Below are 13,191 nucleotides of genomic sequence, written 5' to 3' on the forward strand. Positions count from 1 at the left end.
TGTTTCCTTCAGTCTTATAAAAAGTTAATCCAAACCTATTTTTGATTTAGTCTGGACCTTTGTGCCACCTTGATACTGTACTTTTGTCTTCTAGTTTCTCAAAAGTCCTTAACAACTTTTCCTTTCCATGGTTTTCTTTACAGCTTTCTAATAGGCTATAGACCTCCTTTTTACAGGAATCCTCAGAAGTCAGGAATTGAAATATGAATCCCAGAGACCTGAGGTGAAGTACTCCTCATTTCGTGTCTTCCTTTTCCTACTCTGCCTGCTGTGATCTTCCCTTGCTGTATCCCTATCCTGAAGAGTTCTTTAGCTGTGCTGAGAAAAGGAGAGGTAGTGGAGGAAGCTGGAGAGTGTGTAGCCTTGGGACACTCTCAGTGTCTGTGTCATGTTGAGAGGGGCTCAGTGTTTACGGATGGAAGCGTGCTAATAAAGAAAGGTCCTTTTGAGCAAAAGTCTATTTGGGGTGGCTAACAAGCTGTGAGGTTCATTGGGGACATAAATTTGCAGTAAATTGGAACCTCTTATATGTGCATTCACTCTGTGTGCCCCCTCCTTTCCTCTGTAATCAAAATGTAATTATGAACTTTACATTCAGAAATCTTCTTGGCAGCAATCAACAGAACTATCTTCCTCTGGGGAAGTAGAACTGACTCAAATGAAGAATAGCTCATCCCACTGGAGACCACTGCTAACTCCATGCTTGATAGATTAAGTTGGAAAATTTTCACCTGCTTAATCCTCAGGCTTGACTCTCAAATTAGGGGTCCCAGAAGATGGTCATGTGACCACACATTCACTTTGACCTGAAACATTCAAGGAAATACGAGGTTCAATGAATCCTGTGGGATAGAGGTGAAAACTGGTGTGGTGGTCATCAGTTCTTTATTTTCCCTGAGGAGAGAATGAAAGAATAGGGTTAAATTTAAGGAAGAAAAATTCAAGCTTTTTTAATATTTTATGAAGGACTCTTATTGTAATGGTTGTGAGACTCAGGTTACTGAGTCTGTTACTGAAGGAGTCTTATTTACTGATTTTTAAAAGGGTAAATGGCTGGTCTGTAGTATTGCCAGAGGGCTAGGGATTCAACTTGGGGACCTGCTGAGGTTTCTATCAGTTCTGTTATTCCATGAATTTAATCCTAACCTTGTGTCCCTAAGCCTATTATAATAGCCTAAGGGCGTGCTGAAGCAAATAATTGCTTCTCCTATGGTGTGGTCTAAGGAGACTGCTTTCCCTGGGAAATAAAAAGGATGCGAGAAATAGAGGTAAGTTGTGGTCAGTATTATGCTCATGGGGAAGAGCCTCATCATGCTTCCTGTGGCCCCAAACCTCAAAGACTCTACCCAACAACCTGCAGCATCATCCTTCAGAGGGTGTACCTGGAGATCTTTCCCCATCCATCCCCCTAGTCATTGTATCACCAGGACACTGCTGAAACAATACATCAGTTTCTGCCATTCCAGTAAGCAGCCTTGTTCTGTTTCTTGTTCCTGAAAGAGATTTTTCTTACTTTTCTGATTTATTTTGGGAGCTGTCTCACCTAACAGAAAGTGTTTGAGTGTGGATATAGTGTGAGACATTCATAGTCATGAGTAGGAGAGACTTCGTAGTGCTAACTCTCAAGGGGTGCTGAGTAGGTTGTAGCACCCTGAATGACATTTGTCCCAGGACTTGACTTGCCAGCAGGGGTCTGACCATGGTGTGTAGTGTAATGGGACAATGACTGCCTCTTTTTATGGTTACCATACTTTTCAGTTTGTGGGGTTTTTGTTTTTGGTCTTTTTTTGCTTACCACATTACACATTTGGCTCATTGAGCCCTGCTGTCCTCTAAAGTACCCAGTTTTTTTCAGATGAACTGTTTTCAATTTAGTGGTCTTTCCCATCTTGTACTTTTGCCATCAATTTTGTTTTGAACACAGGTTTTATATTTATCTCTGTTAAATTCATCTTAATATATTTAGTCCAGCATTTTGGCCTGTTGGTCTTTTTTGGATCCATTTGTTCATCTCTTGGGTTAACTTTCCTTCTCAATGATTTGTCATTTGCACATTTGATGAGCATGCCATTTATGCCTTTATCACCTTAAGTCATGGCTAAACGTATTAAAAAGCTCTGAGCCAGGACTGATCTAGGCACTCACCTAGAGAGACTCCTTACATGCTGACATTGACCCATTAACAACTACTGTTTGGATATCATCCTTTCATATTCAACTCACCCTGTGAGTTGTGTATGTATATGTGTGTGTGTGTGTGTGTGTGTGTGTGTACACACACACATATACATACATACATACATATATATACACACATATGTATGTATGTATGTTCCCTTCAGCTACCCTAATACTGAGGTCTCATGAGTCATACACATCATCTTTCCATGTAGGAATGTAAACAAAACAGTTCAACTTTAGTTTACCGTTTTTGTTTCTTTCTTGTTTACTTTTCATGCTTCTCTTGATTCTTGGGTTTGAAAGTCAAATTTTCTATTCAGCTCTGGTCTTTTCACTGAGAAAGCTTGAAAGTCCTCTATTTTATTGAAATTCCATATTTTGCCTTGGAGCATGATACTCAGTTTTGCTGGGTAGGTGATTCTTGGTTTTAATCCTAGCTCTATTGACCTCCGGAATATTGTATTCCAAGCCCTTCGGTCCCTTAATGTTGAAGCTGCTAGATCTATGTTATCCTGATTATGTCCTCACAGTACTCAAATTGTTTCTTTCTGGCTGCTTGCAGTATTTTCTCCTTGATCTGGGAGCTCTGGAATTTGGCAACAATATTCTTAGGAGTTTTCTTTTTGGGATCTTTTTTAGGAGGTGATCGGTGGATTCTTTCAATTTCTATTTTACCCTCTGGCTCTAGAATATCAGGACAGTTCTCCTTGATAATTTCTTGAAAAATGATATCTAGGTTCTTTTTTTGATCATGGCTTTCAGGTAGTCCAGTAATTTTAAAATTATCTCTCCTGGATCTGTTCTCCAGGTCAGTGGTTTTTCCAGTGAGATAGTTCACATTGTCTTGCATTTTTTCATTCTTTTGGTTCTGTTTTATAGTATCTTGATTTCTCATAAAGTCACTAGCTTCCCCTTGCTCCAGTCTAATTTTTTTTTTTTTTTAGCATTTCCAGGATTTATTTAACACAAATAAAAATCTGCAAAGCTCTTTACTCATTTTCTTCACTCCTCAGTCTAGCATTTGGATTGGTGATCTTGATGGCGAGCTGAGCTGCTCTCTCAACAATAACTTTCCGATTCTTAGAGGATACATTGTGAGCGATCTCAGCACAGTAAGATTTGTTGCACATCAGGAGCACCTCGAGCTCTTTGACGTTGTGCACCAAAAACTTCCTGAATCCACTCGGGAGCATGTGTTTTGTCTTCTTATTGCTTCCATAACCAATATTGGGCATCAAGATCTGGCCCTTGAATCGTCTTCGCACCCTGTTGTCAATGCCCCTTGGTTTACGCCAGTTTCTCTTGATCTTGACATATCTGTCAGACTGGTGCCGGATGAACTTCTTGGTCCTCTTCTTGACGATTTTAGGTTTCACGAGGGGTCTGAGGGCAGGCATGGCGCCGGCGAAGAGACAGCCGCCCCTCCACAGGCAGCGCCGACAGAAAGAGAGAGAAAGAAAGCTCCAGTCCAATTTTTAAGGTGTTATTTTCTTCAGTGGTCTTTTGGATCTCCTTTTCCATTTGGCTAATTCTGCCTTTCAGGGCATTCTTCTCCTCATTGGCTTTTTGGAGCTCTTTTGCCACTTGGGTTAGTCTATTTTTTAAGGTGTTATTTTCTTCAGTATTTTTTTGGGTCTCCTTTAGCAAGTCATTGACTTGTTTTTCATGGTTTTCTTGCATCACTCTTATTTCTCTTCCCAATTTTTCCTCTACTTCTCTAACTTGCTTTTCCAACTCCTTTTTGAGCTCTTCCATGGCCTGAGACCAATTCATGTTTTTCTTGGAGGCTTTTGATGTAGATTCTTTGACTTTGTTGACTTCTTCTGGCTGTATGTTTTGATCTTCTTTGTCACCAAAAAAAGATTCTAAAGTTTCTAAAGTCTGAGTCTGAATCTGAGTCCGTTTTTGCTGCGTGTTCATGTTCTCAGCCAACTACTTGACCCTTGAGCTTTTTTGTCAGGGCATGACTGCTTGTAGAGTAGAGAGTGCTTTGTCCCAAGCTTGAGGGGTTGTGCTGCTGTTTTCAGAGCTATTTCTATACAGCAAGGTCTGCCACACCAGCGCTTCTCCTCCCCCAAGAATTGCCAACCCAGACCATGACTCAGATCTTAAGCAGGCTCTGCACTCCCCCTCTGTTCCACCACTTAATTCCTCCCACCAGGTGGGCCTGGGGCTGGAAGCAACTGCAGCTGTAGTTCCATCCTCAGAGCTGCACCACCTCCACTGCCCGCAGGGCGGTGGCCGAACTGCGAACTCCTTTCACTCTGTCCCTGCAGCTTTTCCCACTAATCTTCTCTGTTGTCTTTGGTGTTTGTGGATTGAGAAGTCTGGTTACTGCCACAGCTCACTGATTAGGGTGCTAGGGCCTGTTCTGCCCGGCTCCTGGTCTGGTTGGTCCATGCACTGCCCATGCTGGGCTCTGCTCTGCCCCCAGCTGTGTGATAGACCTTACCCAGTGACCATCCAGGCTGTCCTGAGCTTGAGCCCTGCTTCCCTCTGCTATTCTGTGGGTTCTGCAGCTCTAGAATTTGTTTAGAGCCATTTTTATAGGTTTTTGGAGGGACCTCAGGGGGAGCTCATGCAAGTCCCTGCTTTCCAGCTGCCGTCTTGGCTCCGCCCCCACAACTACTGTTTGGATTTAGTCTTTCACCAGATTTTGAATTTTTCTCACTGTATTTCTAGCCCATATGTATCCATCTTGTCCACAAGAATAGCTTGAGAGATTTTGTCAAATGCTTTGCTAAAATCCAGATAAGCTACTGTACATATTTACAACTTTCCCTGATCTGTCAGTCTAATTACCTGCCAGAAAATGTAATCAAATTAGTCTTCTGTCTCGTCTCGTCTTGTCTTGTTCTGATGAAGCCATGGTGGTTCTTTTGTTTTCACCGCTTTCTTTTCTAGCTGTTCACTAATTATCCCTTTAATAATACATTCTAAAATTTGACCGAGAATCAGATTCAAGCTAACTGGCCTCAGTTTTGCATATTTCACTCTTCCCATTAGAATGTGAAATCCTTGAGAGCAGGGGCTGGTTTTTTGCATTTCTTTGTATCCGTAGAACTTAGCACAATGCCTGGCACTTAGTAAATGCTTAATAAATACTTGTTTGACTTCCCTCTTTGGAAGAAATGGAACACTTGCCCCCATCCATATTCTAGTGGCTCCCATTCTATTCTTCATCATCTTTGAAAGATGATGAATAAATGCTTGCTCTTGCTTTTTGAATGCCATGTATTGATTTATTTTGCTTAACTCTACTTTTTACTAGGAAGAGTTCTATTGAAGGGTGAAGGGGGTATCATTGGGAAGTGACACTGATGTTATGAAAAAGTCATTTAAAAAATCCTTTTATAGCCCACTGACAGAGACAGCAATTAGTACTCTAGGATGTATTTCATCTGGGTCTGGTGACTTGAATGCACCAAGGGCAGTTAATTCTTTTGTCTTCTTATGTTTTTTGGGTTTTAACTTCCTGTTAGCTGTTTTTCTTCTGTCCTGTGCAGTCAGAAGATGATTCTTCTTAGGGAAAACAGAAATAAGCATCCATTGTCATTGTCCCATATGTCCTGAGTAGTGGTCTTGTCTCTCTGATTATCCTGGTTAAAAAATGCACATGCATATACATACATACTCCCATCTCTGTATCTATCATTAATTTCTGACATAGCTATAAAAGACTCTTGATTTTGTTGTTGTTGCCTTAACACGCTTTGCAAGCTTCAGTTCATCCTGAGATTTAGTATCTCTGGCATTATCTTTACACAGAGTATTGGCGTATTTTGTATTCAAAACCTCTTTGCAGGCACAAGCACGATGTGGTATGTTCATGGCGAGGAGGCAGCGGCTGCTTTGTCCCTTCACTCAGCCTTGGTGTGGGCACCAGTGAAGCCTGCTGGTCTTTTAGCAGACTTGTCAGTCCTGATAACTACTACTGCCCTTTTGGCAATTTACATGCTGACGAATCATATTGCCCAGAGGAGTTTCAAAAGCAGTCTTAGAGATTGTGAGCCACTGGGCAAGAGAGTGAAAATATCAGTGACGTAAGTGGTATTTTCCATCCCTGCTGCCTACAGGAGCCCACTATAGATTTATGCTGTTTAATCACAATTGACCCCTCACTGTGAAAGGCAATCCTGCAACTTCTTTCTATCTAATTCCCCATCCCACTCAACAACGTCCTTATCTGTTCCCTGAACCTTCTCAGTCACTTCACAGCATCCCTTTACCCCACTCTCATAGCTGAACATCTCCCCTTAAACTCCTCCTCCCACTCCCCAGTTAAAGCCATTTATCCAGAGCTTCCTCTTCTTTACTCATCATCTCGCATCCTCTCTCAGCTATATTCTAGCTCTCTGTCTCAGATGATGTTTTCCTGTTTACCAAAACATCCACCCTTAATTGGTTCTCTCTTTTCCATAAATTGCCTCTACTATCATTCCTACTCTGACTAATCTTCAGTCTCTCCTTGTGTAGTCTCCTTCCCTGCTGCCTGTAAACATACCAAAGTCTCCTCCATCCTTAAATAGCACTTAATTCAGTCCTGTCTTGCCCTCATGTTATTATCCTCTATTGTTTCCTTTTCAGTTTATCTCCTTGAAAATGCCACCTATGTCTCATGCTTTTCTTAAAACCATTGCAGTCTCGCTTCTCACCTTTGCCTTAAACTGAAACATCTGTCTCCAAATTACCTCTGAATTGCCATAGAGCCTTTTCTCAGTCCTCCTCCTTCTTGTTCTCTCCTGCATTTGACACTGTTTCCTGCCTTTTGCTCCTGGATGCTTTCTGCTCTCTGGGTTTTTGTGACTCTGCCCTCTCTTGGGCACAACTCTCCTGGGCCCTGCTCTCCCTCTGTACTTTCTCGCCTGTTGATCTCATCCACTCCTATGATTTAAATTAGCTCTATGAAGCTGACTCCCAGATCTCTGTATCCAGCCCTAGTTCAATTTTAGTTGAAAGAGAATGTAAATAAACTTCAGTTCATGAGAACCAAAAGCCCATTAAACCTTTCATACTAAGTGTCTCATAAGCATCTCAAACTCACTATGTCCAAAACATCTCATTTTTTTTTTTGCCATCACTTTGGTTTTATTTTTTTCAGGTGTTCACTTCAACTTTTTTCCCCCAATTTATTTGTTTTCAGTTTTCAACATTCACTTCCGTAAGTTTTAAATTTTCTCCCCGTCCCTTCCCAAGACAGAACGCAATCTGATATGAGCTCTACAAATACATTCCCATTAAACACATTTTCACATTAGGCATGTTACATAGAAGAATTATAATGAATGAGAGAAACCATGAGGAACAAAACAAAAAAGAAAATGGTCTACTTCACTCTGTGTTCTGACTCCATAGTTCTTTCTCTGGATGTGGATGGCATTTTCCATCATGAGTCCTTTGAAATGTTTTAGGACCTTGCATTGCTGAGGAGGGCTAAGTCTATCAAAATCAGCCCTCGCACATTGTGGCTGTTACTATGTATAATATTCTCCTGGTTCTGCACACTTCACTCAGCATCAGTTCATATAAGTCTTTCCAGGTTTTTCTGAAGTCTGCCTGTTCATCATTTTGTATAGCACAGTAGTATTCCATTCCATTCATATTCCACAACTTATTCAGCTGTTCCCCAATTGATGGGCATCCCCTCGATTTCCAGTTCTTGGCTACCACAAAAAGTGCTGCTATAAATATTTTTGTACATGTGGGTATTTTTCCCATTTTATCTGAGATAAAGACCTTGTAGTGATATTGCTAGGCCAAAGAGTACATTTCTTTTTTTTTTTAATTCCATATTTTATTATTTAATATTTTTTAGTTTTCAGCATTGATTTCCACAAGATTCTGAGTTACAAAATTTCTCCCCATTTCTACTCTCCCCCCCACTCAAAGACAGCGTATATTCTGATTGCCCCATTCCCCAGTCAGCCCTCCCTTCTGTCACCCCACTCTCGGCTCCCCTTTCCCCTTGCTTTCTTATAGGGCAAGATGGATTTCTATGCCCCATTGCCTGTATATCTTATTTCCCAGTTGTGTGCAAAACCAACTTTTTTTTTTTGAGCATGTGCTTTTAAAACTTTGAGTTCCAAATTCTCTCTTCTCTTCCCTCCCCACCCACCCTCCCTAAGAAGGCAAGCAATTCAACATAGGCCACACATGTATCATTCTGTAAAACACTTCCATGATACTCATGTTGTGAAAGACTAACTATATTTCCCTCCATCCTATCCTGTCCCCCTTTATTAAGTTTTCTCTCTTGACTCTGTCCCTTTTTGAAAGTGTTTGCTTTTGATTACTTCTTCCCTATCTGCCCTCCCTTCTATCATCCCCCCTTTTTATCCTCTTCCCCCCACTTTCTTGTGGTGTAAGATGCCCAATTGAGTGTGTATGTTATTCCCTCAAGTCAGATCCAATGAGAGCAAGATTCACTCATTCCCCCTTACCTGCCCCCTCTTCCCTTCCAACAGAACTGCTTTTTCTTGCCATTTTTATGTGGGATAATTTACCCCATTCTATCTCTCCCTTTCTCCCTCTCTCAGTATATTCCTCTCTCATCCCTTAATTTTATTTTTTTAGATACCACCCCTTCATATTCAACTCACCCTGTGCCCTCTGTCTGTATATATGTATATTCCCTTCAACTACCCTAATACTGAGAAAGGTCTCATGAATTAAACACATCATCTTTCCATGTAGGAATGTAAACAAAACAGTTCAACTTTATTAAGTCCCGTATGATTTCTTTTTCTTGTTTACCTTTGCATGCTTCTCTTAATTCTTGTGTTTGAAAGTCAGATTTTGTATTTGTTTTAGCAACCCAGCTAGCAGCTTCGGTGAGGGCGTAAGATCCCTCCCCCACAGTCGGCACCCAGGAGGCTGCCGGGACATTGGGAAAGCACAGGTTCTTTTTATCTGCTTAAACAAGGAAAGCACGGTGAAGGGGTTGACCAGCTTACTTTAATCCAGCATTCAGTTAGCATACAGACAACATTCATTTAGTTCAGGGGAAAAAACACCAGCATTCAGTTAGCATTCAGTTAGTTCAGGGGAGCATACGGACAAGCATCAAGAGACAGACCAAATACAGATTCATTGACTTACTTCAGGGGAAAAAACCAGCACCCTGAGGTTCAGAACATTCATTTAGTTCGGGGGAAAACAAACCAGCATCCCGAACCTCAAAACCAAAATACAAACAAATTACAAATATCAACAGACAGACCCAATACAATTCATAGTTACCAACATCTGGGCTCGGCCTGAGAGCAAGGGCTGGCCCAGAGTCACGCTCCCCACTGCTCCCACACCAACCGGAAAAGGAAAGAGAGCTCTTCAGGCTGTCCTCTCCCCTCTTATAGGGTTTTTGACATCATCAATCGCCACCTGAATGGCCAGGGCTGATTGGTTCTTGAGTTGGCCCCTCCCCCTAGGGTAGCCGTTAACACCTCCCCTCAGCCAGCCCCATGACTCTATTACACAGGAAGTTGTCTGCTTCCTGGAATGCTCTCTGGGCTTCCTGCCCCGGAAGAGCAAGCCCCATCGTCCAGAGGCTCAATGAGGTAAGCTGAGTCATTCAAAGAAAACAAAGGCCATTCTGGTTACAGTATTCAGCTCTGGTCTTTTCACTGAGGAAAGCTTGAATGTCCTCTGTTTTATTGAAAGTCCATATTTTGCCTTGGAACATGATACTCAGTTTTGCTGGGTACGTGATTCTTGGTTTTAATCCTAGTTCCTTTGACCTCCAGAATATCATATTCCAAGCCCTTCAGTCCCTTCATGTAGAAGTTTCTAGATCTTGTATTATCCTGATTATGTTTCCACAATACTCAGATTGTTTCTTTCTGGCTTCTTGCAGCATTTTCTCTTTGACCTGGGAACTCTGGAGTTTGGTGACAATATTCCTAGGAGTTTTCTTTTTGTGATCTTTTTCAAGAGGCGATTGGTGGATTCTTTCAATTTCTGTTTTACCCTCTGGCTCTAGAATATCAGGACAGTTCTCCTTGATAATTTCTTGAAAAATGATATCTAGGTTCTTTTTTTGATCATGGCTTTCAGGTAGTCCAGTAATTTTAAAATTATCTCTCCTGGATCTATTCTCCAGGTCAGTGGTTTTTCCAGTGAGATAGTTCACATTGTCTTGCATTTTTTCATTCTTTTGGTTCTGTTTTATAGTATCTTGATTTCTTATAAAGTCACTAGCTTCCCCTTGCTCCAGTCTAATTTTTAAGGTGTTATTTTCTTCAGTGGTCTTTTGGACCTCCTTTTCCATTTGGCTAATTCTGCCTTTCAGGGCATTCTTCTCCTCATTGGCTTTTTGGAGCTCTTTTGCCACTTGGGTTAGTCTATTTTTTAAGGTGTTATTTTCTTCAGTATTTTTTTGGGTCTCCTTTAGCCAGTCATTGACTTATTCTTTATGGTTTTCTTGCATCACTCTTATTTCTCTTCCCAATTTTTCCTCTACTTCTCTAACTTGCTTTTCCAACTCCTTTTTGAGCTCTTCCATGGCCTGAGACCAATTCATGTTTTTCTTGGAGGCTTTTGATGTAGATTCTTTGACTTTGTTGACTTCTTCTGGCTGTATGTTTTGATCTTCTTTGTCACCAAAAAAAGATTCTAAAGTCCGAGTCTGAATGTGAGTCCGTTTTTGCTGCGTGTTTATGTTCTCAGCCAACTACTTGACCCTTGAGCTTTTTTGTTAGGGTATGACTGCTTGTAGAGTAGAGAGTGCTTTGTCCCAAGCTTGAGGGGCTGTGCTGCTGTTTTCAGAGCTATTTCTACACAGCAAGGTCTGCCACACCAGCGCTTCTCCTCCCCCAAGAACCTCCAACCCAGACCGTGACCCAGATCCTAGCAGGGCAGAGCCGTCTCTGCACTACCACCAGTTGGGCCTGGGGCCAAAAGAAACTGCAGCTGGAGCTCTGGAAGCATTCCCAGAGCTGTACCACTTCCCCGCCCCCAAGGCTGGAACTGACCCCACACTCCTCTCACTCAGATCCAGCAGTTTTTCTACTAACCTGCCCTGTTGTCTTTGGTGTTTGTGGGTTGAGGAATCTGGCAACTGCCACAGCTCACTGATTCAGGGCGCTTCGCCTGTTCTGCCCGGCTCCCGGTCTGGTTGGTCCTGTCGCAGCCAGGCTGAGCTGTGCTCTGGTCTACTCCCAGCTCCTTGCAATAGACCCTTCCCAGCGACCATCCAGGCTGTCCTAGGCTGGAGCCCTGCTTCCCTTTGCTATTTTGTGGGTTCTGCAGCTCTAGAATTGGTTTAGAGCCATTTTTACAGTTGTTTGGAGGGACCCAAAACACCTCATTATATGTGCCCCGCAAGTGCCCCTCTTTTTTGTTTCTGTGGTCTTTATATTGTTTCCTTGGTTCTGCTTGTGTTCAGCAGTATTCAGTCATATTCATTATGTTTATATGCCACAACTTGGTTAGCCATTCCCTCAGTCAGTGGACTTCCCTACTTTGTTTTCCATCCCTTTTTTTGAGACACATGGGACCTTTGCTTTCATCATTGACCTCTTTGGGATATAGATCAGAATGACTGCCACTGGACCCAGATGGCTCTGGAAGAGAGGGTGAGGCTGATCGCTTTTCACCACCCTGCCTCACTTAAATCCAAGGCAAGTCAAGACATCATCTTCCTGATGTCATTGGTCCTCTTGGTGAAGGAAGGACAAAAAAACCCATCAACCATCTTTAGGATGTATGTATGCATTGGGTTCTCTGGAATAAAGCACACGAACATTTTAGTCACTTTTTAAAGAATAATTCCCGAATTGCTTTCCAGAGTGGTTGGACCAGTTCAGAGCTCCAGCAACAGTTGATTAGTGTTCTCGTCATTCCACAGCTCCTATGAAGGTGACTATTCCCGTCTGTTGTCATCTCTACCAATTTGCTGGGTGTGGGGTAAAGCCTCAAGTGTTGGTTTGGTCACTGTTTCGTTATTAGTGATTGGTAATAGTGTTTTGTGTCGTTCATAGTTTCTGATTCTTTTGAGGCCTGATATGTATATATGCGTGTACGTATGTGTATGCACATATACGTTCTTGCGTCTCTATATCTCCTTGGACAAGTTATTTATCAGTTTTGTTTTGGTTATATTCTTATTAGGGATTTGGCATAAATCTGCTGCCACTCTTTTTATCTGAGTTACCTTAATTTTGTTCATGCCAACACTTTCAATTTCACCTGGTGTGAGAAATGATTATTAATAACCAATATCTTAGCAGGATTCAGAGCTCCCCCTCTTCTTACAATTTAAGTTTTTAAGGACGTGCTGATGATGAGATTGGACTTAACTTTCTTGTTTAAGGTGCCACCCTGGTGGAAGCTGTTGTGTTCTGCTCACTCTTGGGTGGGGTATACATATTTTGCTATGGGTGGTCTGGCATAGAGATACTGTTCCTATCCAAGAGATACCCAGCCCTTGGTTTTAATATAGCCCACCTCCAATCTTAACCAGTTAAATTTGATTGCTGTTTGATGGGCCACCTACTGTTTCCAAGGGTATATAAACTGTGAGCCCCAGCTGCCATGATTGTCTTTGGTCTAAGAGAGAGAGCCAGATGACCATCCTTTCATTAATAATCTGCTGGCCTCGTTAATAAAATTATTAAATTACCCAGAAGCTATGTCTCAAACCTTTTTGAACCTCACAGTAGTCAAATTTATCTGCTTTATCTTTTGTGACCACCTTCAGGCCTTGTTAGATTAAGAATTTATTCCCCAGCTGAAGCTTGGGGCAGCTAGTTTGGCCTAGTGGACAGAGTCCTGAGCCTGGAATCACTTAATTCTTTGTCTGCTCTGGTTTCTTTTATTGTAAAGTGGAGATAATGATAGCATCTGCCTGCTAAGGGTGTTGTGAGGATCAGATGAGATGAAGTACTTGGCACAGTGCCTTGCACTTAGTAGGTGCTTAATAAATGCTTATTCCTTCCCCATTCTCTGGAACTGTGAAAGGCACTTCTCATTTTTAAACTAGCCTTCCGAATTTGAGTCACATCCATTTGGAGC

At 41.9% G+C, this 13,191-nt stretch overlaps 2 protein-coding genes across 4 annotated transcripts in view; one reads left to right on the plus strand and one right to left on the minus strand.

Moving 5' to 3' along the window:
- Positions 1-13,191, plus strand: part of SIL1 (SIL1 nucleotide exchange factor) — a 268,621-nt gene that overhangs the window by 88,578 nt on the left and 166,852 nt on the right. The window lies entirely within an intron of this gene.
- Positions 3,129-3,588, minus strand: LOC118843090 (60S ribosomal protein L32). Its single transcript, XM_036750498.1, has one exon. The coding sequence runs from the start codon at positions 3,576-3,578 to the stop codon at positions 3,171-3,173; it is 408 nt and encodes a 135-aa protein (XP_036606393.1). The 5' UTR covers positions 3,579-3,588; the 3' UTR covers positions 3,129-3,170.

This window comes from Trichosurus vulpecula, chromosome 3 (genome assembly GCF_011100635.1).
Source record: "Trichosurus vulpecula isolate mTriVul1 chromosome 3, mTriVul1.pri, whole genome shotgun sequence".
NCBI classification, from domain to species: Eukaryota; Metazoa; Chordata; class Mammalia; order Diprotodontia; family Phalangeridae; genus Trichosurus; species Trichosurus vulpecula.